The 27,258-nt window shown below is 38.9% G+C and overlaps 1 protein-coding gene across 2 annotated transcripts; it reads right to left on the bottom strand.

The window, feature by feature from the left end:
* LOC136676761 (golgin subfamily A member 3-like) lies at positions 1–26,882 on the bottom strand. 2 transcript variants are annotated; one of them, XM_066653973.1, is made up of 24 exons: positions 26,825–26,882; positions 24,226–24,464; positions 22,788–22,997; positions 19,269–19,381; positions 17,517–18,178; positions 16,910–17,021; positions 13,911–14,217; positions 13,141–13,343; positions 12,589–12,726; positions 12,039–12,200; positions 11,115–11,483; positions 10,397–10,474; positions 9,810–10,073; positions 8,438–8,532; positions 7,879–8,095; positions 7,302–7,445; positions 6,945–7,142; positions 5,038–5,154; positions 4,344–4,483; positions 3,949–4,081; positions 3,435–3,557; positions 3,016–3,180; positions 2,638–2,792; positions 1–2,282 (listed from the first exon to the last, which is right to left on the bottom strand). In XM_066653973.1, the coding sequence occupies exons 2-24, from the start codon at positions 24,338–24,340 to the stop codon at positions 2,117–2,119; spliced, it is 4,386 nt and encodes a 1,461-aa protein (XP_066510070.1). In that variant the 5' UTR covers positions 24,341–24,464; positions 26,825–26,882; the 3' UTR covers positions 1–2,116. The 2 variants fall into 2 exon arrangements, with proteins under 2 accessions (XP_066510070.1, XP_066510071.1); XM_066653974.1 differs by lacking the exon at positions 22,788–22,997.
* Between the last annotated feature and the right edge of the window lie 376 nt (positions 26,883–27,258).

Genomic DNA, 27,258 nt, shown 5'->3' with positions numbered 1-27,258 from the left:
TTTCTTATTCTCTGTTCATTTTTCTTTTGTCAGTTGTGCAACATCGGTCAATACATTTCATATATATTATAAATATATAACACTCAGCAGTGCACATTCCAAAGCACAGTCAAACTGCAACAATATATTTTATAAACATTTTCCCCCACACACATTTGTTTTACACAACCACTGAAATAGTTCATTCAAACAGTTAAAGCAACCAATCGAACATGCTAATGCTGCCAACAACAAATGGAAGCTAGCCACCTTGCATGATGCTAATTCATGACTATTCACTTTCATTCACTGTTAGCAGCTTTAGCATCACTGAATATATATATGTGTAAATAACAGTATTGAAAGTAGTTCCTATATGGGAATCCATATAGGCTCAGCCCTAAAACAGACAGGAAGTCAGTACTTGACAGATTTTTAACGTCCCTCATCAAATAGGATGTGTGAAAAACAGTTTTAGCCACTGTTAAATGTAACACAAATCGGATGGCTAGTCCACTCCATTCTCCTTCTATTCATATTTTTGTGGTTTTCCAATAACGTTTGCTCCGTTAGTTTTATGCTAAAGCTATGAGGCTATTGTAGCTAACAAACACAAGCTCACAGCCTCTAGGTTAACCCACCTCATGCAATGTTCAAAGCAAACTGCTGTTACTAACTTCCACTGTTAAATAAAATAGCCTCTTAGCTCCAGTGCTAAAAAAGCTAACTTCAGACAAACACATACTGGGTGATAAACTACACAATGGAAGCTGTGTAATTTGATATGTTTTTGCTCAGTTACTCTCTAATAAAATTAAAAAATAGTGTAATTTTGGCAGAACTAACTGAGGTTGATGGAATAGCCGTAACTTCACTGTAGAGCAGTTTAGTGTCTCCCTGCCTTGAGTTAACATCATTATCTTTTAAGAGTAAAGGAGAACCTGATAAAAGAGAAGTTGTCTGGACAGAACTGACAGCTCAAGGCATAATCCATTTCATTCTGCTGAATGGGATATGCTGAATATTTACTAGCATTCTGTAAAGCTTGTCAAACCTCACAATGGTAGCTATGAAAAAAAAATACATTTGTAGGAGAAGCTCAGAGAGAACTTAAACCTCTCAACCAAGACAGAGTAAACTGAAGAGTGAATAAAGCAGCTAAACCACAGGCACTGAGAATAAGAACAGCTTTTCACAATGTAAGAGAACTGTGTATGCATTAAAATGGCAAAGGTGAGAAACCACCTTCCATTTGACTCCCAATATATTTTGATTAAATCCCAATACGAGCGCTAGTTTAAACTCACTTTCATTCCATCCTGAAGAAACAGGATGTCGCCAAAATATTTATAATTATACCCCTCTTACTGTAGATCTGTATGATAATTCAAGATATGTTTGACACAAGAAGGCTGCTTTGTTAGTTTTGAATATGTGTTTGAGGTTAATGTAGCTACAAGACTGACAAAACTAATTTTTAACAGAAAACTTCAAGGTGATTCACCCCATTTGATCTGTGATTTTCATATTTAACAGTGGGTCATACATGTAAAAGAACCAATCAAGTCTATTATAACAACCTGATAATGACCCATTTTAATTACTTGTTGGCTACATTAGCCTCATAGCTCAGAAACAACAAACTTCAGATTCCAAACACATCTGGATTTAAAAATTGACTGCACTGGAATTTAGGGAGGCTCAACAATGTAAATTTGACTTAAGCTGACTAAACCCAGAAAAATTGAAAACACTGACTGTAAAAGCAGTGAAGGTGATGATTTTTGGTGAACTCTGTTGGGAAATAGTTCTAAAATGGTCATGCTTTCTTGATCTTTCCAGCATTTCCTCAGAGCTGTGCTTGAATTGCAAATAAATAAACTACAGATGAAAAAAAGCAACATAGACAACAAAAATATTGCAAACTGAAGAAATTTGTGGAACAAGGAAATGAAGTTGGCAACCCAGTTGGTCTTTCTTCAGATGGGACATGACCCAATGTTATAAGACAAGATAAAGAAAAAAAGCTTTTAAAAAGTGCCTGTTATGATAAAAGCTATTTTCTTCCCCAGAGGCAGACATACAGAGGATGAGGGGATCATTCGCTGCTGTGTGGTTTCTGTTTTAAATGTTTTTTTTAAGAAGCCTCTTGTGGTGTCTCTGGCTCCTCCTCATCTTTGGGCCTTTGTTTGGGACTGTTTTCATGAATTCCAAATTTGTTTAGCTCCTCCTCAGCGCCGGCCCACGATGCCACAGAGAAAGTGTGCTCCTCCATCTGCTTTTGAAGACTGTCCATTTCTTGCCTGAACATGACAAGAAATACAAGACAATATTCACATTCTGTTCTGGATATTATTTACAAGTTTAAGTTCTGGAAAGTAAAGCAGTCACTCTGCACACCATGAACATTACAGATAGTTGAGACAAAATTCTATTTACCAAAAGCTCACTCTCCAAAACGAGCCCTGCCTACTTCTACAGTTTTTTGGGCAATTTGCATACTGTTTTGTTTGTTTGTTGAAATGGCTTAAGTTTTGCAGGCTATAATCAGCAAAAGAAAGGTTTTTTTAAATATGTCTTTACATTTGATCAAATATTTATCTATAATAAAGAAAAATCAAACCAAACACACAAGTCAAAAAAATTTGAGAGACATACTTCAGCTGCCTTAGGCAGTTGTGCAGGTTATTGAGTGGCTCTTTGTTGACAGATGCTGAAGGCTTCAGGAGCTCATCCAATAGGGACGCAGGAACCGGACAGTCAGGAATTTTTACTGGTGTCACTGGGGTAGAGTCACCTTTCGCATCCATTCTCTTGAAAAAAACAAACAAACAAAAAAAAACTCTTTAAAACCCAGTAAAAAACACAAACAAAAAGAAACATGCCAAAGTGACTGAATATGCCAAACTGACTAAATTTCCTTGCAATCACATTTACCTCACTTATGCATAACAAGAACTTTGGACCGCTGCACTATTACTTAATTTTTTTCTAGCCATTTTATGCAGACAAAACTTTTGTATAACACACACAGACCTTCCTGTTACGGGCATGTTTGAATTCCTGTTTGAGTTGTGTGTTTTGCTGCAGTAGTGTCTTCATGCTGTTCCTCAGTTCAGCCACTTTCGCCTGGAGAACAAACTTGTCTTTTCTGGTGCCGTTTAATTCTTCCTGTACCAGCTCAAGCTCCAAACGAACTCGCTGTGCGCACACATACACAAATAATCAGTCAGAAACATTGAAATGGAAATTTAAATTTGCTATGAAATTTGGGGGTTTTATTGAATACTCTTAAAATGTATTTCGCAATGATCAGATTCTCCCACACAGAGAACGGTCAAAGACACAACAAACATTACACAATGTTCTGACCAGAGAGGTCTTCAAATCTACCGTACAGTGTCTTCTCTCATGGCTAACTGCTATTAACATGTGTGTTTGTGTGTATATCTGACCTGCAGTGTGTCCTGTACACTGTCCAGTTCTCTCTGGTTGCTCTGCTCTGAAAGCTCCAGTTGGTGGCGCTGTGCCTCAATTTCACGCTGCTTCTGTTCAACTTCCCACTTCAGATCCTCCACCTTACAAACAGAAAACACACCCACACTTTAACATATGAAAGTGCAGTAAATGTGTAATTATTTTAATATTAATGTGAAACACTCCCTGGACACTTCATTTGCACATGACAGCTTTCTAATAAAGTGGCCAGTGAATGTAAGTAAAAGGAGAGTGTTTGACCACTGTTTGGATAGGTGTACGTTTCTAATAATGTTGCCTGAGTGCGCAAATAGATCGGAGGCTGTTAATGAAGTGAGTGGAAGGATTTTAAAAGAGGATTAAAATCAAACTGGAGATTTTAGATACGGTTAATCCAGTATATAATTTTACTGAAAGAGCTGGAAAACACTGATATAAATTGATTCTATGGCTGATTAGTTAGTGTGCATGTGTGTTTGAGTATGTGTGTACCTCCTGGTTAGTAAGTGGCTGTTTGTTGTGTTCATCGTCCAGCTGTTTCTGTAGAATCTGCAGTTGTGTGTGAGCCTCAGTGAGCTCTGTCTGGAATCGAGATAATTCCTCTGAGCGCTGGGCATCTTGAGCTCTGAAGAAACATCAACAATAAGAGATAAAGCTGAATACAGTATGTAAACACCACTCTTCAAAGAATGCTTTTTTGTTTATGATTCTTTAATAATACTACAGGATGTCTGCCCTGATTATTTTGCTTCCAGTATTTTCAGGTTCTTTGTAACCGAACAGATTTGCAAATATCAAAATTTCATCATTTTCAAGAGGGTATTCAAAAGTTAATGTTTACACTCTGTCTTTTAAATAAGGGTGATGTTGATTCAGAATGGACATACTCCAGTGTTTTGGCCTGGTCCTGCAGAGTTTTCAGCAATTCCTCTTTGGCCTGAAGGTCCTTCCTCAGTTCGCTGAGCTCCAGAACTGCAGCTCGATAATGTCTGCGGTTATGCCCCGCCTCCAACTTCGCTTCTGCCACCTACAACACACATCGGTGTTAAACACTTCAACCCAGCTCTATGGTTATTGTAGGGATGGCTCTATAGCTATTAGTAATCAAAACGTCTGTCTAATTGAGTGACAAATCAATTTACATACTGCCTTATTTCTGCTTTATCCCAAACCACACATTAGCTTGCTATGAAGGGTATTGCAAAATACTGCATAATTATCAGAAGGGCACTCATTAGTATTGAGGGTAAAGTGTAGTCAGGTGTCATGTGATTTATAAGAAATAATCTGCCAGTGCAACAAGTTCAAATATTCAAGGTGGAACAGAGAAGGCAAATAAGAGGCTGGTAAATAAGTAAAGATTGCATATGAAAGCAATGCATGTATTTGTGTCTTGTATAAGATATTTCTTGATCTGAGCCACAAATAAGTAGTAGTAACGAACAGTAAACTATAGAAATAAATCTGATCATTAGTTTCTGGCTACCAGCAGACACAAGGCCTTCTACCAATGTTAAGCATGGAAAGACACAACCCACACAGGTAGTGACGACAGCACGTAGGAAAGCCCTTTAGCCACACCTGCTCTGTGAGATCCTTCACTTTAATCTTCTCCTTCTCCAGTGCACTCTGTAGAGTTTGAACCAGCTGCTTCATCTGCTGATCTTCTTCCTCCTTTCTCTTTAACACAGCCTGGACCTTTATCACAAGCGCACACACAAAATTGACATACAGATCTTAATACAAATTCTCTGCAGACAAGAATATATATAACAAAATGTAAATATAAGCCTATATACAACTACAAATCGTAAAAGTTGGGACAGTAATGAAAATTTCCAAAAAAAATAAAAAATAAATAAATAAAAAAATCAAATACAGTGTTTCTTACAAATATTTTTCTTTTATGGCATAATATGATATTTCATGTTTGCCTGGTCAAATTAATTCCATTTGTCCATCCACTCCTGCATTTCAGGCCCACAACAATTTAAAACAAAAGTTGGGTTTTAGGCAATTTATTTAAAAAAAAAAACATTAACAACTAAATGAAGTGATTTTAAATAGGTGATGTCAACAGCTTGCATGATTGCAATCATGATTTGGTACAAAAGCAGTAACCTCAAAAGGCTGAGTGTTTGAGCAGGTAAGATGTGTAGAGGACCTCCTGTTCAAAAATATCCACAAAGGCATGAGGAAATTATTGAAAAAAAAAGAAAGAAAGACAGGCTACAATGTATTCCTTATTTTTCCCTTCTACAGCGTATAATATCATTAAACTATTTAAAGAATCGGGGAGGAATTTCATTGCCAAAACGGTAAAGGCCCCAGGCCTAAGTTAAATAATCTTGATCTCCAATTACTCAGATGCAACTGCATCAAGAGCAGATATTCATCAACAGCTAATATAATTGCTTCGGGGAGGCATTATTTTGGCAAACCTATGCCAAGCACTGTATTCAATTAAAACTATACTGTGCAAACAGAAGCCTTATATTAATCATGTCCAGAAGCAGCATCATCTCCTCTATGCTCAGAGGCATCTGGGATGAACCATAACACAGTGGTAGCGCGTATTGTATTCAGAATAATCAGTATTTAAGATTTGTTTTAAAATATATGGGCACTGTGTGCTCGAAAAGATGAAAAGAACACCCAGACTGTTACCAGCAGCAAGTCCAAAAGCCAGGGACGGTCACGCATGGTTACGTCAGTGACCCCTACAAAGGTAATTTACACTTAAATACAACATGTTTTCCAGGGTCCTCCATGCATTTTTCAACAAGACAATGCAGGACATTACAAAGACATGGCTGCAGATGAAGATGATCTGGGAACGGGACTGACCTGTCCCCAGCAGAGAATGTGTGTAGACATTTAAAACAAACGAGCAACACCGACAACACCGCATTGATGCACACCTTAAGATATGTTTGCAGGAAGAATGGGACAACATTTCACCTAAATCACTTCATTGCTTGGTATCCTCAGCGCCAAAACACCTTTAAGTGTTGTGAGAAGGAATGGCAACATTACAGTATTGTAAAACTTTACTCTCCCAATGTTTTTTTGGAATGTGTTGTAGGCCTGAGATGTACATTGAAACAATTAAATGAGACTGATAAGACAACATTATTTATTTACATTTTCAATACTGCCCCAATTTATTCTGATTTGGGGTTTTAATATTGGATACACCTCATTGGCTTAAGCTGTATTGAATGATATGATTGTCAGTTCTCAATTACTATAATTCTAACATTGGATGAACCCTAGATTAGTTTTTGATGATGAAATATGATTAAAATAAATGACAAAAGGAATAATAAAAGACTTGTGGAGTTATGAGAGTAAGACTCTACATGAAGCACCGAGGGTTTAAACATACATCAGAAAAAGTATATTATTTAGAAAATATTCAGGGAAGTACAAATCAATACTTTAGTATCATATTGAAGTAGATTTTGATTTTATGGATAGTCTCTGACCTGCAGGTTGAGTTGGACTAAGTCTGCCTCCCTCTTTGCGAGAGCGGTCTCCAGGATGTTAGCATGCTCTCGCAGTGCATTGTGAGACTGGCCTAGACCAGCTAACTTCCCTTTTTCATGCTCCAGTTCCAGAGCCAGTTTCTTATTGGCCTCCTCTAGACGACGTATCCTCTTCTTAAAACAGCGTGACTCCTGCAGCTGTGGATGTGGAGACAATCATTCTAACTTTATAGTTTTATCAAACAACCCTAAACTATTTTACTCCAATAAAGTCCAAATGGAGACAAAAACGACAACTAACAGGAAAAATAAAGAAATATCAATCACATATATTTAAGCTGAGAGAGATTTATCTACCTCATCCTCAAGCTCCAGCACTTTCTCCTGATACTCCTCTAGTTCAGCGCTTGTCAAACTGATCACTTCCTGCAGCTCCTTCTCCAGCAGAGTTTTACTGTTGAGAACTGCCTTCAGCTCTGCCTGCAAACTGTCCACCTTTACCTGATAATATACATAGACAGATACTTACATACCTAAACATCAACCAGCCTTAACTTTAAAGCCACAACCTTTTTGCTCTGTTCAATGTTCACCTAATTTTGTAGTTTTACAATTACATCTGTTGGTTTGCATACTTTGTTAGCTGCCTATCACCTTGCTCTTTAATGCCCAGGACCTCAAAAGGGCCACCACAGATCAGGTATAACTTGGGTGGTGGATCGTTTTCAGCACTGCAGTGTCGTTAACATGAGTTGGTATGAGTGGATTAGACAAAGCAGAGCTGTTGGAGTTTTAATTCTCTCAATGTCACTGCTGGACTGAGAATACTCCAAAAACATCTAGCCAACAGCATCCTGCGTGTGGCATCCATTGATGAAGGACTAGAGGACAACCAACACTGACAAGTAATTGCATATTTAATTTGTTAATTTACCTGCAGAGCCTGGTTGTTTCCCCCTTCCTGGACCTGGGCTTTGAGCTTGATTAGTTCTGCCTCAGCAGTCTCTTTTTGAGAGAGTGCCTCCTGCAGGCGACGGCTCAGTATTCCAACAGCATTCTCATAAGCTTTGTGTTTAGCCTTCATATCCTTTTGTGCGCTCGTTAAATCTGTCCCCAGCCTCTTCATTCTCATCTTCTGCTCAGAGATTGCCCTGGATGACAGAGAGAGAACACGTATAAAAACATGTATATCCCAAAATAGCAATGAAGGAAAAACCTTAATTTTAAATGTAAGTGAATATAAAAAGATTTAATTCCAATTCATTCTGGAGAATTTCAATCAGTCCATTCATCATGAAATTTTCACACAGTGTGAAGGACAGCTGCTGTGTTCAAATGATGCAGTATATTAAAAATTGACAAAGAATGAGATACATGATTTTGATTGGACAGTTAAGACAGTTAATAACATATATGAACATATATACATATAAAAGTTGTTTTAGACATAACATAATATAGATGGCTGAGAGGATGAGTGTCCTGTGACTAACTTCTTGGCTTCCTGCTGCATCTGCTCGAGTTTCTTCTTTAGCGTCTCATTCTCCTCCGTCACAGCGCTCAGCTGATTCTGGTCAAACTGCAGAGACTGGAGAAAACAGAGAAACCACACAGTCATAATTCATTCACTCATTCATTTTCTGTAACCGCTTATCCAGTTCAGGATCGCGGTGGGTCTGGAGCCTACCTGGAATCACTGGGCGTGAGGCAGGAACACACCCTGGAGGGGGGAGATACACACACTCACATTTACTCACAAACTAACACCTATGGATAATATTGAGTCGCCAATCCACCTACCAACGTGTTTTTGGACCGTGGGAGGAAACCCACGCGGACATGGGGAGAACACACCAAACTGAACCAGTGTGTCACCCACACAGTCAATGTTTTACTTTTAAAAAATAAATAAACAAATAAATGATTGTGCTGATATACATATACAGCCTAAGTTAAACCCAGACATGTTTTAATACCGCAATTGTGTTTTACCATGAGTAAAATCCTTCAACTCAACCTTTGTTTGGAGAACTGGTTTAACGGGTTCATTTATGCCATTTTATTAATAGATTTTTTTTTTTTACATAAAAAGAGATTCGGATGTAAAATGCTATAAAAACAAGTATCTATGAGCTTTGTTAAACTGTCAAAAAAACATGAAGAAATTATGGTTTCAGTGGAAGAAACAATGATTTCAGTGAACAAATTGACTGTATTTTCTACTTGTAAGCACTTAAAAGCATTTACAATTTGATGCCTGTAAGACACTCAAAAAAAAAAAAAAAGCTGGGACAGAGGCACGTTTACCACTGCATTACATCTGCTTTCTTTTTATTTACAATGTTTAATCATTTGGGTACTAAGGGCACTAACTTAAAGTTTTGGATTTCTTAAACAAGGCCATCTGTGTGGCTATGCACATTCAACATCGGGGATGAGCCTTACTCAACATGGACTGCTATTTTTCCACATTTCCCGTGAATTAACAAATCATTGATTGTTGTTTTTACCTCATTTTACAAAATATCCCAATATGTATGTACATGGGGACTGTGTATTACTATTTTAGAACTATAATACAGTGGGCCTAATATACTTACGGCACAAAAAGTAGATATAAGTAGACAAAAGTACATATAAGGAGATAAAAAGGTTTCATTATTGTTAGTTACTTTCTACAGTGAGTGATGCTTCTTGTCATTTGTAATTTTGTATGTTTACCATATTTGTCAGACCGCTGCAAGTACAGACAGAAAACAGGGTTTGTATTTGCTACACATCCAGTGATCTCAGGTAATGTTTAGCTCTTCCCATATTGTCATTGTAATAGCCAAAAACTTTACTATGTCCAATTTGTGAATGTACCTGGAGCTGGGTATCAAGCTGGTCTCTTTCCGTCTGTATATTCTGTAGATGTTGCTCCATGCTGTTCATCTGTTGCTGAACACTTTGTACCTCCTGCAAGAGCCGGTGTTGCTCCTGTTCGGTACTGCTCTTATCTCTCTGAAGCTGCAGTACCTCATCCTTCAACTCCTTCACCTCCGCAGCGAGGCGCTTCTTAGACGCCTTCAGCTCGGAGATCAGCTGCTCCTTAGAACTAGCATCCCGCCTATAGGCCTCCACCATCACCTGCAGGGTATGACATAGCAAGAGACAAAGCAATTTCAATAAACACTCCAAACAATGAACAAGTTACCTACAAAATGCTCCAAATAAGAGCAAAAAGCTCAATAAAGACCCCAAATTAATACAAAGTAACATTTTTATATAAATATTCGATTTAGATGTAACTCCATTGTACCTCCAGAAGAATAAGGACTCATAATGTAGAATTTATGACATTTCAGACCTAGCCGTTTTTTGACCATTTACAGCAGATTCTATTAAAATGGGTGGTTTTTGACAACATGAATAATACCTACACTATATACATTTTATACAAACATATTTACCTTTTGCTGTGTGAACTGCTCCTTCAGTTTCTGTGCTTGCTTCTTCAAGGAGACGTTTTCCTGCTGTAATGACTCGATCTACAAGATACATTTTGGCAAAAAAAAGAGTAAATACTGGGAAGTAATAACAATTACAAACAATGGTATGTTTGAAAATAAAGGATAAATTTCATGAAGAGAAGATCTCGCCCCCTTATACACAAGGGATGACCTCATGCTTTGGGTTCATGTGGCAAGCAGTGGCACACATTAAAAAAAAGGCACAAATGAACATCAGCTCATACTGTGAAACAGAAACTAAAAAGAGTGTGACAAACATGCCTCAAAATGTAATATTAAAATAGTTTTTTAAAAACACAAATTGAAATTGAAGTTTGTTATTTCTGAAAATCTGTAGGTAGATTTTAAGCATGCTGTGCATCCCAGACAGTCTGAGAATATATAATATTGCAATGGATAATTCTGCAAAGTACTAGGGGTGTTAAAAGATACTTTGCCTCTCCAGGCATTATACACTTACCAATACACATTTTACACCAAGAGATAAATTTGAATAGCCAATCCACCTACAAATGCGTGTTTTCAGACTTTGCAAGGAAACAGGAGTATCCAGAGGAAACCCTTGCTGATGCAAAGACATGGTAGAAACAGTGGTGAAACAGAGGGTCTCCCAATGACCTAACCTCCTGAGTCCTATCATCTGTTCTAAGGCTCCTACCTGTGTAGTCTTGACCTGTACGTCCTGTCGGAGCTGTTCGAGGGTATCTGCAGCAGTGAGGACATCCTCCCCAAGTCTCTCAGCCCCCTCGTCCAGCTCACTCTTCTCAGCCCTGGCCGCCTGCAGTGCGACCTCCAGGACAATCTTCTCTCCTCTGAGGAGCTGCAGCTCATCTTGTTGTGCAGATGCATCTGTCTGCAGCTCCTGCAGCTGTTCCTCCAGCTGGGAGTAGCGAGCCTCCAGCAGCTGCAGTGTCTGCTCTCTTTCCTGCAATTGCTCCTGTGCAGATGTCAACTGCATCATCAACTCTACGTGCTCCTTCTGGAATGAGGCCAGTTGAGAGTCCTTCTGAGAGAGAGACACCTTCACCTGTGAGAGAGAGAGAAAGAGGAAGAGAGAGAGAGAAAAAAAAGAAAGAAAGAAACCCAGTGAGCTGCCTAGGTAGGCACTAACTCTGTAGACAGCTGTTTAATTGGGCAGTGTTCTAGCATCATTTGTTCTCATGAGGCAGAATATTGAGATGCTCTAGTTAGAGAGTGATTGTGTCACGGCTTGGTCCCGCCCACTTCAGCGGCTAGCATCACCTCCATGTTTCCGCACAGTGGATACTACTCTTCCTTTTTTTATTGCAATTTGAACTATTTTTGCTCTGTGGGAAGAGACTTGAGTTGTTCTTGCAATGCATCATGGAAATGTCTTTGTGGCTGAGGAATGGTTTAAGGCTGCCAGTTTAAGATATCTTAGTAGACAGCATAATGAGGTATCTAGGAATTGGGACAGCTTATGTGTAGGGAGCATGCACTGTGACATAAAATGCTCTCTAATTAGACAGCTCACAGACCCATATGTTCACTTGTCTACAAATCACTGATCACTGGAAAGATTCACTTGCACTTTGTTCCTTGTTTGTGTCGGTTTGCGTACCTGATCTAACTCTCTCTCCAGTGCTGTAGCCGTGTTTGCCATTTTCAGCAACTGCTCTCTCTCCTCCTCAAACTCCTCCAGTTTGTGCTGAAGATCTTCCTCCACCATCAACTTCGCATCCTGAATGTGCTGGATCGCTGCTTCCTGCGTTAGCATATCTGCCTGTGGGCGGAGTCACAGAGGGGCAGGAGTCAACAAAAAGGTGAAGTTATATCATGGTGGGTTTACAGATCAGGGTGGAGTCAGAAAGAGGATGAAGTCAGTGAGTAATGCAGAAATGGAACGACCCTTAAAATGGCATCAGTGACTCCCCTGGGGGGGATATGGTGAGGCAAACTGGGAAAGGGCATGTTAAAGCCAGAATTGAGACACAGAGATCAAGAAGGTGTGGGGTCAGAAAGAAGATAGAGACAAAGAGGAGACGTTATCAGAAAATGGGTAGACTTATCAGGACAGGTTTATAGGGAAATACTTATATTTAATTAATTAAAAAAACCCTGAGAAAATAAAGAGACAAAGCAAGAGAGAAAGATATGGGCAGCAGACAGACCTCTATGCTCTGCAGCTGGACGGCAATTCTTTCTTTCTCTTTAATAGAGCGGTGTTTAGTCTCTGAGAGCTTATGAGAGAGACTAACGTTCTCCATCTTCAGGTTCTCCATCACTCCAATCTGAGTCATTTGTCCAGCCTGTGAGACGGGGAATAAATCCAAAATACACGGTTTAACAGCTTTCTACACTGATAAGGCATGTGAATATACAAGTGCCAGCAACAGTGGATTGTCAGCACTAAAATAAACACTTCATATATACACACACACTTTAAAAACAACTTCATTGATTTTAATCTGAGAAATAATTGCCTTTAGTCTACCAATCCCATACTAAAAACTACCTAACACCTGGAGGAGTGTGATTAACTTCTCTGACACTCATCTAAAAAGTAAATTGAGCCAAAGCCTTTAAAGAGAAGTGTACTGATTTACTTATGTGCAATCATTTTGTGCTCATACAACACCAGGGTTGTATCACTCTGAATACATGACATACAAGTCTGGTCCTCTAACCATTAGGCCAACACTGCACCTCGCCAGCCTCCATACCTGAATGTTAGCCATCTGAGTCTGCAGACGAACACGAGCCTCCTGTGCAACTGCGAGTTGCTGCTGATACCAACTGCGGAGTTGCTGCAATGACTGCACCTCAGCCTGCGATGTCTGCAGCCGACTTTGGAGGGCGCTGCGTTCCGACTGCACCTGCTGCAGTTGTGTCTGCAGAACACCCAGCTGCTGGCGCAAATCACTCACTAACAATCACACACACACAAATAATTTACTAAATATTTATGCAAACTTTAGAACTTCACAAATGAACAGAAGCACGGTTAAACACCATTTTATCAAAAATGTTCTTCCCATAAATTATTTGTCACTAATTCAACAGAATAATTATTTAGGACTCCCCCAGTCACACCCAATGTCCTTGTGCTAATTGCATTGCTTTTAAAAAACATTTGGTAACAAACTTCTTTATCTGCTTTATTAAGATTCATTACTGAAAGCGAAATTAATTTAAATTCTTTTACACTTCACATCCATTATTGCTACCAATGAATTAAAAGCATGTGGAAAATAACATGTTTCAAAATGACATGTTTTATATGTGTATTAAAAGCAAAATATTAATAGCCATTCAAAATTAATATACATTTTCATGCAGATTTATGACTTGAATTACATAAAACACCTTAGAAAAAGTTAACATGGATGTGGATATATTTTATTTGTTTTTTTTTTATATATATATTGTGGGTTATTCCAGATTACTTTAAATGAAACTAGTGAGCAGATTATTTTGGGGTGAAGTTGATAACCTGTGTTGTCTTTGGAGGTCATGCTTTGTTGCATCTCTTCAACCTTTCCCATAAGCCTCTGGTACTGCTCTTCTGCCACCTGCAAGTCATTGCCTACTGAGGTGAGGCTGGCATTTTTGTCCTCAAGTTGTGTCTGCAGGTCTCCCATGGCTCTTTCCAGTGAGGAGCAGTTGGCTCGAAGAGAGGACAATTCCGAGACCAGAGCGCTTTGACGCTCTGCACTGAGCCGAGACTCATCATTCTGAGCCTGCAGCTGGGCATTGACTGCTGCCAGCTGAGCCTGGAGCTCTGTCTTCTCCTTCAGGGCCTGTGGGGCAGTAAACATACCCCATTAACCAGGACTGTAATGGTCCTCTCTTAATTTCAGCTCACCTAGGCAAATGCTAAAATAGATTTACTGATATGTAACTTGATGCCATTCTTTAAAAAGAAGCAACAAGTTGTTTTACCATCAAAATATAAGAAAAAATATTTCAGTGATTATTATTTTACTGTTACTTGGAATAAGAATAATATAGTGTGATTCTAAATACTATTTAATTAAGGCTCAGTAAAGCCCAGAGAAATTTTCCTCAAGCAAAGTTCCAGAACATCATAATTTCTAACATGCATTGTGATTCAGTACCATAATTAGTATACTAAAGTAGCTTAGTAGCTATATCAACATTTTATATTGTTAGCAAGTGCGTGTCAAATCAAAGTACAACTCAGTAATGTCTCATAGTGGTACTTCACATTACTGCTTTAAATAATTGTCATGAACTCAGAACATATGACACGTTGCTTTATAGCTGCCCATGGGAAGAATAAACAAGTACGACTCTGTCCAATATCTCCCATGTGTGAGGTGCCACACTCATCACAATGCACAGATCTGATTGGCCGAGAAGCATCTTTTGATTTTTATGACGCATGCGACTGTTCTGTGTGTGTCCAAGGCTGCTAAACCAGTACTGTTCATGCTAGAGAAGATACTGGTCTGGACTGGAAATTTTGGTCTGGACCTGGACTGCTGTCCACTTTTTCGTGACTTCTGCCCTAATTGAACCACATTATGCTCCATATAAGCAGGTCCAGGTGGCAGCCATGTTTAAAAAAGAGATGCATCTCAAAAAATTAGAATATCATCAAAATGTTCATTTATTTTAGTAATTCCATTTAAAAAGAGAAAGTCATTATATAGAATCATTACAAACAGATATCTATTTCAAGTGTTACTTTCTACTAATGTTGATTATGGCTTATAGCCAGTGAAAACCCAAAAGTCATTATCTCAGAAAATTTGAATAATGAACACAAAACACCTGCAAAGGTATACTAAGCCTTTAAAGTGGTCCCTTAGTTTGGTTCTGTAGGCTACATAATCATGGGGAAGTCGGCAGACTTGACAGATGTCCAGAAAGCAGTCACTAACACCCTCCTGCTGTATCCAAGCCTATTAATGGAAAGTTGAGGGTAAGGAAATGTGTGGTAGAAAAAGGTGCACAAGCAACAGGGATAACCACAGCCTTGAAAGCATTGTCAAGAAAAGGCCATTCAAAATTTGAGGGAGATTCACAAAGTGTGGACTGCTGCTGGAGTCAGTGCGTCAAGAGACACCACACACAGATGCATCCAGGACATGGGCTACATTTGTCACATTCCTTGTGTCAAACCACGGATGACCCAGAGACAATGCCAGAAGCATCTTACCTGGGCCAAGGAGAAAAAGGACTGCGCTGTTGTCCTGTGTTCCAAAATCTTGTTTTCAGATTAAAGAAAATTTTGCATTTCATTTGGGCGGAGAGATCCCAGAGTCTGGAGGAATAGTGGAGAGACACAAAATCCAAGCCGCTTTAGTCTAGTGTGAAGTTTCCACAGTCAGTGAAGGTTTGAGGAGCCATGTCATCTGCTGAGGTTCGTCCACTGTATTATATCAAGTCCAAAGTCAGCGCAGCCTGACTATTTGCCTGTCCACACTGACAAAAGAACCAATACCTGGTTTAACAACCACGGTATCACTGTGCTTGATTGGCCAGCAAACTCTCCTGAACTAAAGCTCACAGAGAATCTGTGGGGTATTGTCAAGAGGAAGACAATGCAGATGAGCTGAAGGCTACTATCATAGCAGCCTGGGGTTCCATAACACCAGTGGCACAGGCTGATCACATCCATGCCACACAGCATTAACGCAGTAATTCAATCAGGTAAAAAGAGCCCTGACCAAATATTGAGTGCATAGACTGTACATACTTTTCAGTAGGTCAACATTTCTGTTTTAAAAATCATTTTTAAAAATCATCTTATATAATATTTTAAATTCCTGAGATAATGACTTTTGGGTTTTCATTGGCTGTAAGCCATAATCATCAACATTAAAAGAAATAACCATTTGAAATAGATCACTCTGTAATGAATCTATATAATATATGAGTTTCACTTTTTGAACTGAATTACCGAAATAAATTTTTGATGATATTCTAATTTATTCAGATGCACCTGTAGGTTCACTACAGAACCTTTGATATCTCTAGGCCATTAGATGTCAGTAAAGTGGCTGCAGACAATCTTGAGTAAGAATCACTGGAGACATTGTTTGACCAGTTGGATCACCTTATTTGATAACACTACGGTCCTATACATGGAAGACTGGGGTTTGATTCTCAGCTTGGATAGGAATGCCATGATAACATAATTTGAATTATAAATTACTCTAATGAAGAGTGTGTTAAATGCCAAAAACATAATGTGTGGGTAATGTTATTTTTTTGATAATATTTGCTAAATGTTTAGAAATGTAAATAGTGATAAAGGTCTAAAAGATGCTCTAAATATTATAGAGGTTTTGGAAATAAGGCTTAATTCACTTGCTTTCCGAGCTGCCCTCGCAATATTATAAATGTGCCAAACCTTCTTACATTCTTGTATGTTTTTTGAGCAGACAGATATATATCAATCATACTGCAATCACAGAAGACAAAGACTGACCTCTGAAAAAAGTGATTCCTTGAGATGTTTACCTGATTGGCTTCTGAGGAGAGAGACTCCAGCTGCCCCTCCAGCCTCATTTTCTCCTTTAAGACCTGGAGCATCTCATCATGAGTCCCCATTACTGAGCTCCCATACGACACGCTAATCACACAAAACAAGTAAGGGTGTAAGCGTGCACAGATTTAAATGAACTATAAAAGCCAATCCAGTGTAGATTCATCTTTAATAAAAACAGTTATCAGCTCTTCCACCTTCCCAAGTGTAGCCCATCAGACAAGATATGTTTTAAGCCTAAAAGTTGGCTACTTTACTTGGAATGGAACTACAAGGCTAACATAGCTAAACAGGACAGAACGTCTGACTAAATAAGGTAGAGGATAGAGCAGTTTGTAAATATGAAAAGATAGAATGCCCTATTTCTTATGACATAATTTATATTCCAACTTTTAAAAAAGCTCAATGTGTTTCAAAAATTCTTAAGTGTGGCAAAGTGTGCTGAGTTTTAATGTCAGTTATGGAGCACGCAGTTCAATTCACTTATGTATGTGGGTATGTATGTTTGAGAGTGTGAGTGAGTGAGAGACAAGCCTGTTCCACGAGGTGGTTCATACCTAAAACTCCCTTAGGTTGCATTACCTGCTAGAGAAGCTATCTCTTCGGCTGCGAGACTCAGTCATTCCCTCTCTCTCTTCTCTCTCTCTCTCCAGCTCCATCAGCTCTCTTTGCTCCTCACTCGCAGCCTGCAATACATCCCTCAGTGGAGGGAAGTGGCCTAGAGCTTCAGCCCTGTGGCCCTCCCCTGTAAATGCTGCCACCCTGCTGTTCATTACTGAGCCATAGGGAGCCGAGGCGCTGCTGTAGGATGAGCTGTCGCTTTCATTTCCATCCATCTCCGAAACATTATCCCGGACTGCTTTTGTCTCTGGAGGGCCATCAATTTCGGAGCTCACGTTCAGTTCTGAAATTGTGGAGACGGAGCTGATTGAGGACTGAACCGAGCTGAACGAGGTTTCTGCAGACACTGAGGCAGAAAGCCCAGGCTTTCCGTCAGATTCAGGCGTCCTGTAGTCGGCAAGGGAATGGATTCTGTTGTTGCGGGAAGGTCTGGACTTCCTCTCTTTAGGTGGTGGGATTCCCCCAAGGCTGCCCAACTTGGGCCCCCGGGGTACGCTGGTGCGCAAGAAGGAGTATTCTGTTGTCATGGCGACAGCGCTGGCCCTGGGTAGACCGTCAGGGTGAAGCATCAGCTCCGGGTCCAGGGTGCTGGAGGGACGGGATTTTGTAGTTGAACGATGAGACTAGAGTAAGGGGGTGTATGGGAAGAGTGAGAAAGGATAGAAAATCAGAAATTAGAGAAAAAAAATGAATAAGATGGTATTCTCCTGAAATATAAAGGCAACCAAGATTGAGCGCTAAGCTATAACTAGATACATTTACTAAAAATGATAACGAGTAAGTTAAATAACTCCATACCTAGTACCCAACTCAGTACTCTTGTAACTAGATTTTCAGCCACTAGCTTAGAAGATCATTAACTAACTTGTAACTAGGAATTTGGGAAATGACTCTTTATCAGTGTAACTACACATAAGCTGAAAATTTCAGGAAAAACATAATGAATACTTTTGAGCAGTTTGAGCTTCATATCAATCATTTTCACAATCACTTTCTGAACCTTGTTAAATATTTAGAGCTTTTCAGAGCGGAGACAGGACGGGGGAGTACTGTTTCAAAAGCTGTTTCAGGAAAACAAAGGCCATCATGACAAATGCCATTCAGTGACTCACTTAATCCCTCTGTCAGATATTTAAAGAGGTACATTTCTCATAAAAAGCAACAGAAAATGGAAACTTAAAATGTAACGGTGTATAAAAATGGACTTGTAAAAGAATAAAACTGCAGGAACTGTAGTAGAGACGATTAAGAAAAGACCTCATTTAGCTCCATTTTGGTTGTTGTCTCATCTAACTCATTGTTGCAAATATATTATATATATAAAGTAATATAAATATATATATAAAAGATCTAGTTATCCTATTTTATTTTATAGGCATACTACTCTTTTTTTATTATTATTATTACACAAACCCCACAGAATTGCTTTATTGCTTTAGGCTGTTTGCATGGATTTTGATGAGATCCTGGACCTCCAGTGATAAAGGGAAATATCCATCTTCAGACAGCAATCATGTAGCTGACTGAATAAATATTCAGGAGTAAAAAATGTATTTCTTTAAAATATTCCTTTAAACAGAGACTGTTCAACCTTTTACAAGTGAATGGTTTTGTTACAAATCGCATCACAGACCATTTTTAAAAACATTAATTAAACTGAGATTCTCTGCCCAACTATAGTTCCAGTAGCAATGTTTTTATCTGCAGACTCACCCTCTCCTTTTGTCTTTGGACACGGTATTGCTTGAGCTGCTCCTCCAGACGCCTCCGAGCCTCCAAACGAATCTTTTCCTCATTCTCCATCTCAAGAGATGGCTCGTTTGCAGCTAAAAGAAACGAACACACTCTCAGAGCTGAATCCACAGTCTTCTCCATCAACGAAGATTCTACAAACCTCTCGTCAATCAAATTACAAGCTGCTTGCCATCAAAGTCCCAACAGCAACTGGCTTTTTAAAAGTAGCAGTCAGTCATTTTCTCCTACACATTATGAAACAGCCATTATACTGACACCTAGCGGACTTGATGTTTCAGATTCCGTACTAAATCTGTTGTAAATAGGTAAGAATTTGCTCTATGGAAAAAAAATTGTTCCGAGACTATAAAGCAACTGTATTTTTCATCTTATGTGAGACGCACTTTACATAACAAAATGAAAACATTATAAATAACAAACTCAAATATTGTATGTTTTTTGTGATAAAAACAACTGAATGCTCCTTTAAAAGAGTTAAACTGGGGGATCAACTGCCACATGTCTCACAAAATCATAGCTTTGGTTAATGAAAAATCTTCATGCACCAGTCCCACATCATATGATGTAGCCATTCTGAAAGCAGCAGGTTAACAAAGAGTCAAAACCCATTACTTAATTATTCAAACAGGATTAGTGCACAGCTAGTCACTGGTCAAGAAATCTGGAATTATTGTTTGATCACTCAAATTAACTCTTCGCCATTATTCAAAGAACAGTTTGGCAGAACAGGCTTACACAATGGTTCTTTAATGTAGATGCAGTCTATCTGCCCAGACATGTTTGTTTCTTGAGTGTTGCTAACTTAGCAGGAGGATGATCCTACACCCCAAGAGAGAGAAAGAGGTCCTTTATAATCACCTGTACACCTGATTATGAATGGCTGTGGCATCACAGGGCATAGGACCCACAGCCTTCGGTTACAGAAACCCTGATGTGTGTTCCTTAACTCCAGACACATACATTTTTTCTGGCTGATCCAAATTAAATGTGACAAAGGGACAAACGTCTATAATAATGATTTTCTGCCAAACTATTCATTTAAATAAAGCCCCTAGATTCAAGCAAGTGGTAGACAATTTACCAAGTTAATACAAACGGTTCCCCAAAGCAAGAAAAGCAACAAAACACACGCACACACAAACAAACCAAGATCCAGACAGGCATTTATCTAGTTAGTCAGTGAGGTTAACGGTGGAGAAAACTTTTAACAAACAGCAGTGTTTTCTGCTAGAAACTCTTAACCTCAGGAGAGTTGAAATCTCAGTGAGCTTTAGACCAGGAGGAAAAACAGCCAATCATTGAGGAGGCAAACCTGGGGTTAAAGCCATTATTTGGTGGAAAATCAAATTTACTCATTTCTCCCTCAACTTAAATGTAGTCCATCAGCTAAATGTTTGGTGTCTTGAAGTTTATTTCCTTTGTTTTAGAACTGGAGTTAAAAACAAATTATTGCACCTCTTGAATTAGCAGGGTAATAAGACATGCCTAAATAATCACACATTCAGCTCTTAAACGGACATTAGGTAAGATATGGTATTTTTGTTCCTGTCCCCCTCCCCCAGAGCTGCAGAGTGTAATTCGCTTTACAGCACTGTTCGGAAATCAAGGGGGTGGGTGGTGGTTTTCTACCCTCTTCCAAACGTTACATAGTGCAGTTTCTGTAGTCCAGAGTAGTAACAACATGGTCTCTGTTTAACCTGTTACAGGTCAGTGAAGCGTCACAAAGATTAAAAAATATAATCTTAAAGTAAAATATTACCTAGAGTTCCTCTCTAAAAGATTCACTGTATAGTTTTAGACACTATCAGATATTGTGACCTCTATACATGGACAAATGTATCTTAGAACTGCTTGAAACAGGAGCAACCTCCTGAAATATATTAGATGAATGTTTTATAGCCTTTTTGTGTTTAAAAAAAAATCCAAGTTTAAAAAAATCCAAACATTCCCCTACTCTTATCATTTATGGTAACTGATGCATAGTATTAAAGATAACTATTAATTGGTTAATTAGTAACTAGTAATTTTGTATTTGGGGTGGAACGGTGGCGCAGCAGGTAGTGTCGCATTCACACAGCTCCAGGGGCCTGGAGGTGGTGGGTTTGATTCTCGCTCCGGGTGACTGTCTGTGTGGAGTTGTGTTCTCCCCGTGTCCGCGTGGGTTTCCTCCGGGTGCTCCGGTTTCCTCCCACAGTCCAACACGTTGGTAGGTGGATTGGCGACTCAAAAGTGTCCGCAGGTGTGAGTGTGTGAGTGAATGTGTGTGTGTGTGTGTTGCTCTGTGAAGGACTGGCGCCCCCTCCAGGGTGTATTCCTGCCTTGCGCCCAATGATTCCAGGTAGGCTCTGGACCCACCGCGACCCTGAACTGGATAAGCGGTTACAGATAATGAATGAATGAATAATTTTGTATTTAAATAAATAAATAAATGGGTATTAAATATGCTAGAGTCACGATTGCTAGCACCAAAATCACAATGTTTAAATAGTCATATATTTTGGATAAAATATCATCCCACAGAAAAGAACAAATGGCTTTTGCAGCACTTTTTCCTTGGTAGTGAATAACTGATAATGAATGCAGGGAAGAAAAAAAAGTCTTCTCACTTTCTAACAACTATTAGGGTTTTTTGTTTAATAAAATGAAAATGGTCTTTTTATATACTATGCAACAGTTTCCATAAAATGACAAAAGAGCTTTAGAAAGTCTGAAATCATACATTCATTCATTCATTATCTGTAACCGCTTATCCAGTTCAGGGTCGCGGTGGATCCGGAGCCTATCCGAAATCATGGGGCGCAAGGCAGGAATACACCCTGGAGGGGGCGCCAGTCCTTTACTGGGTGACACACACTCACACATTCACTCACACCTGGGGACACTTGAGTCGCCAATCCACCTACCAATGTGTGTTTCTGGACTGTGGGAGGAAACCGGAGCACCCAAAAAAATCCACGCAGACACGGGGAGAACACACCGAATTCTTCACAGACATTCACCCAGAGCGGGGATCAAGACAAAAAAACAGCCAAATTTGTCTATAAACAATGGAATAAAAGCTTGTTTCTTGTTTGTTTAAAGACAAAGCAGGCTTTTGTTAGAACATTTCTATATGAAACTTTTTTGCTGAAAGGTTTATCGCCTGTCTGTTGTGTCTTTTTGAAACCTTACTAAAAATTATATAGTAAAGTAAACAGGAATAAAGTGTGGACATATAGCTACATATAGATAGCCATCACCTTAGGTACTTGCTTTAGTTCTTAACTCCAGTGCAAAGATGCAGACCGCAGACACCAAACGGGTCTCAGCTGATTAAATACACTCACTAAAGGTTGAAACGGTGTAATTTTGATTTTTTTTTTTTTTTGCTGGAGTGTTCTTCATAAACAGGCAAAGAGTAGGTGGGGTTTATTAGGGACGATATAGGCGGAAGGGTGCAGGGGAATTGAGGGAGTCACTCGAGTGTCATGTGCTTACACAATTCAGTCTCCTGCATGGGAATACTTAGTCTGAGTGACTGCAATGCGTCACTCTTGTGAGCAGAGCCGTCTGGCTTCTCTAGGCTGAGAGGGAAAGAGGCCACACCTGGTGGGGGCCGGTCGCTGGTGGGGGTCCGGCCAGAGTCCCCTGCGGCTCCCAGAGCCTCTGACGCCTCTCCGTTCTCCAGTGGCTCCACTTGAACATGACCTACAGGAGATGTGGACCTATTACTACAATATAGACAATGCTGTATCAACTTTGAGGGCTCTAGGGGATACTGCACAGTACCTCACCATCAGGGTGTAGTGGATCTGACTGCAATCAAAACAATAGGAAAAGTGAATGGAAAATATGCTTAAATTGATTCGGTTTTTGAGCTCATACGTAGTTTCTGAGATGCATTCCCAAGCATATCGGAGTTTTCTCTCCTCAGCATTCACTCTTCTCAACTGACAATCACCTCAGTTAATAGCATGGGTTCCAATACGTCATATTATAATACTATACAATAGTGACTACAGAGTTAAACTTATATCCTGTATATCTATTGCATTAAAATTCATCTCCCTGATTCAGTGTTTATCTAACTGCTCTGATATTCTTCCTCAAAGTCCATGTGAAAATAAACTTGTGCAACAGTTTACAGCTGTGAAAACTCAAAATTGGGAATGTAAATGCTATTATCCCTAAAGCTATTACAAGTAAAGTAAAAAGTAAAGTAAAGTAAAGGTTACACTGACAATATATCCATTCATGTGTTATTTGTGTGTCTCTGTTGTTAGAACCCTCTGAAAGCACAGTGGTGTGGAATTTTTAAAATAACTGACTTCTTTTGTGTTTTACGTTGAGGAACAAGTCCAGCAGGATGATCAGGTCTAAAAGAAATAGCTGATGAAGCATGAATATCACTGCTGGGTGACAGAAATTCACTCTGTGCTGGGCAAATGACGCCTTGTCCATTAATATATATTTACCCAGTGAGAAAATACAGTGCATTCATATTAGAAACAATCATTATGTTTACAAATGTGTTCTAAACCCTAACCTTCCATAAGGGGGAAAATGTCTAAACCAGTAATTTAGCTTCGATAAATAAAAATATAAATAATATATCCTGTACTTTTGTAGATACCCCATACGACTGATTTACTCTACTTTAAGGTGCACAGACCTTAAATAGACCTCTCCATAGGAAAGCAATTTCAATAAATGAAACACACTGTAGCAGATGCACATGAGCCCAATTTCAATGTTCAGTGCCAAGTGTAGGATAGAGGTGTATAAATCTCCCATCACTGGGCTATGGAGCAGTGGAGCTGTGTTCTCTGCAGTGACTGTGGTCCATCCGATGCCTTTGGGACAAGCTAGAGTGCCAGAATTAATCCTTCAACTTCAGTTCCTGAAGGCAAACCTCAATAAAGTTCTGCTCACTCACCGTTGGGTATTTTCTCTGCTGTGGGGGGGTTCTGTCTCTCTCCATGTTTGTAGGACTCGGTGGTGCTCAGTGAAGGGTCTTCAGTCAACACAGCTTCTGTTTTTCCATCCTCCATCTCTGAGTGAATTTAAACGACACCACACTGGCATCCATGGACAGAGGAGAGGACTCTCGTGGGTCAATATTAATTACCACATAGTCATCAAAATCAGTCAATGATGTTAATGGTGTGATCAAGCCTGGGAGGAAAAAATATATATTTGTTGGCTTCTTTACACAAAAACAAAAAGAAAAGCTGAATAAAAACTTAAAAGATTAAATTAGACTGAAACATGTTAAAAAGGGTAAGCTCAGAAGAAACTTACTCACAAAGCTTTAACAAAGCAACTGCAAATTACTAAAGTAAACACTAAAATTGTAAATCTCTAACAACCTTCACCTCTAAGCTCGTCAGGGAGAAAATAACATACACCACTCATAAAACATATCTATAAAATCTGTAAATCATATACAAATTCAAAATAACTGAATATTTGCAAAAAGTTTATTTGTTTGAACATTAAATATCTTGTCCTTGTAGTGTATTCAACTAAATATATATTGAAAAGGATTTGCAAATTATTGCATTTGTTTTTTATTTATGTTTTGCACAACGTCCCAACTTAACTGGAACTGGGGTTGTATTTAGAGTATAAAAAATGTAGAACATCTGCTTCACAGTAAAGACACAGAAGAGTGGTAGCAGATAAAGATTAACAAGTTAATTCTACAGATTAACTACAGCAGAGCCTAAAGACCTAAGTACAGAACAGCTGATCTAAAAGACTTTCTGCATTAGAGAATACAGTGAGGAAAAAGTCTTCAATTTTCTGAAAATCCTTCCTACCTGGAATAACAATATCCCTTTAGCAGTTGGAAGAAATATCTTTAACTGGGTAAGAAGTATCTTAATCTGGGGCAAATCACCTGATCTTTTCTAAAGTAAGCAGCACCATTCAACTGGGAAAAGAAGCACCACTATAGCAGCCTATCTAACCTGAAGTAAGAAGCCACTTTTTTTCTAGGAAAGAAAGCCCCTTAAATGTTGGTATAAAATCCTCACACCCAGGTATAAGAAGCCAAATTGTTTGGTGTAGGATGACCATTTGTCAGTGCTATAAAGATCCCTATATTCACGCCTTATCTGGGCTAAACTGTCCCGTAGTGTATATTAAATATATTATATTTTAACATGCAATCAAGGCATCAATCAATGTATGACTTCATAATTAATCTTCATGACCAAAAAACAAATAAATAAGATGAAACACACTAATATATATCCTCTGTGTCATTAATCTTTCTAACGGTAATGTATCCAGAATGAGAAAATATTTAATTTCTCTTTCAACAAAAAAATCTAGATCATAATCAATGCACTTTTTACTATCACCAGTAATGAAATTCGAAAAATATATCTTTGTGAACAACTTGGGGCATATCTGGCCATTTCTCTTCCTCCAAAATCCACAGCTGAAGTGCCCTTGAGTGAGGGAATTCTAACTCTCAACTGCTCCCAGTGTGCCACGGTGACTGCCCGTCGTTCCAGGTGTGTCTGTGCTTATTGCCCCTGTGTGTGTGTGTGTGTGGTCATTGGGTTAAATGTGGATTCCAATTTTTGTTTTACTACTGTATAATATAATCAATCAATCCCAAAATGCAGGGCAACCAACTCCAGAAAATGTGGCGAATATAATCGACTATTATTTCATTACAACAAATAAACACAACAAAGACAATCAATATACTTGATGAGATCAGATGTAGCCCTGTTGTTTGTGCAAATGTTTGTGCACCCTTGTTCTGCAGAGAACACAGTTCTGCACAGTTTAAATAATTATTACTCTTTGTTTGCTGGTTTTAAGAAATAGGAATCTAATCAATATCTAAACGATCAAACATGGATTTTAAAAAACTCTTTTGCATATTTATACTGTATGTTTTCAATACGTCACCCTTTCTTTTTAGTGCCCGACAGAATCATAGCAGCCGCATTTTTGAACAAGCTGCTGAGTGCATTAAAATACCGTGTTTAACTGGGTCCCCCGCTCATTTTAAAGAAACAAAACACGTGTTGATCAGGGATGCGCGACCGTAAATTCAGTAGTAATTTATTAATTTCATATGAAGCTAAAGAGAGATAATGACAGCTTGACCGAAATACAGGAAGAGCGCCTGGCTTCTTGTTCCAATCTTCCGTTCCACCTTAAATGGCGCATCAGCTACATTGCACCCTTTAAGGTGGAACGGAAATTTCGAACCAGAAGCTGGCAAAATCCGTCAATAGAAGACATGCCTCGGTTTTTACAGGTTTGAATTAACAACACTGAAATCGCATTTAAACAACTGCATAAAAACATTATTTGACTTAAAACAGCTAAAGTTTAAAACGCTATTAAATTCTGTTTGTGTTCATCTCCATCTCCTTCAGGTTCAGAGCAAAACAAAAAGGAGCCATCGGCTTCACTGTAACACAAAACTCGAGCTGAACACCCAACAAACACACAACACCTTCAACAAACACAAACAACAATGACATTAAAGCTCTTCGTAAACAAACCTTAACACTGCTCCTCAGCGACGTGGCTGTTTAGATCCCCACTCATCATCCGTCCGACCTCATACAAAGCTTACACAACAAAGGTTCCGGCTACAGGGCGAATCATAATAGAATGACATACATAAATTAAAATAAAACATTTAAATGCTTAAAATAGTAATATTTCAGCAAGAACATAATTATATTACAATAAAATACATACACCGATTAGCTAACATGCCACGCCAACTACACTCCAAGTTTCTACATATCTACACTCCACATTTTGAGCCCAATTTTCCAGTGGTGCACTTTGTAGTTCTAAAATTATAAACTGTAGTCCTGTGTGTGTGTGTGTGTGTGTGTGTGTGTGTGTAAGAGAGAGAGAGAGAGAGAGAGAGAGAGAGAGAGAGAGAGAGAGAGAGAGATTTAGCAGCCTGTAGCAATGAAAACAA

The sequence above is a fragment of the Hoplias malabaricus genome, chromosome X2, assembly GCF_029633855.1.
Source record: "Hoplias malabaricus isolate fHopMal1 chromosome X2, fHopMal1.hap1, whole genome shotgun sequence".
Lineage (NCBI taxonomy): Eukaryota > Metazoa > Chordata > Actinopteri > Characiformes > Erythrinidae > Hoplias > Hoplias malabaricus.
This window is presented reverse-complemented; position numbering and strand designations above follow the sequence as displayed.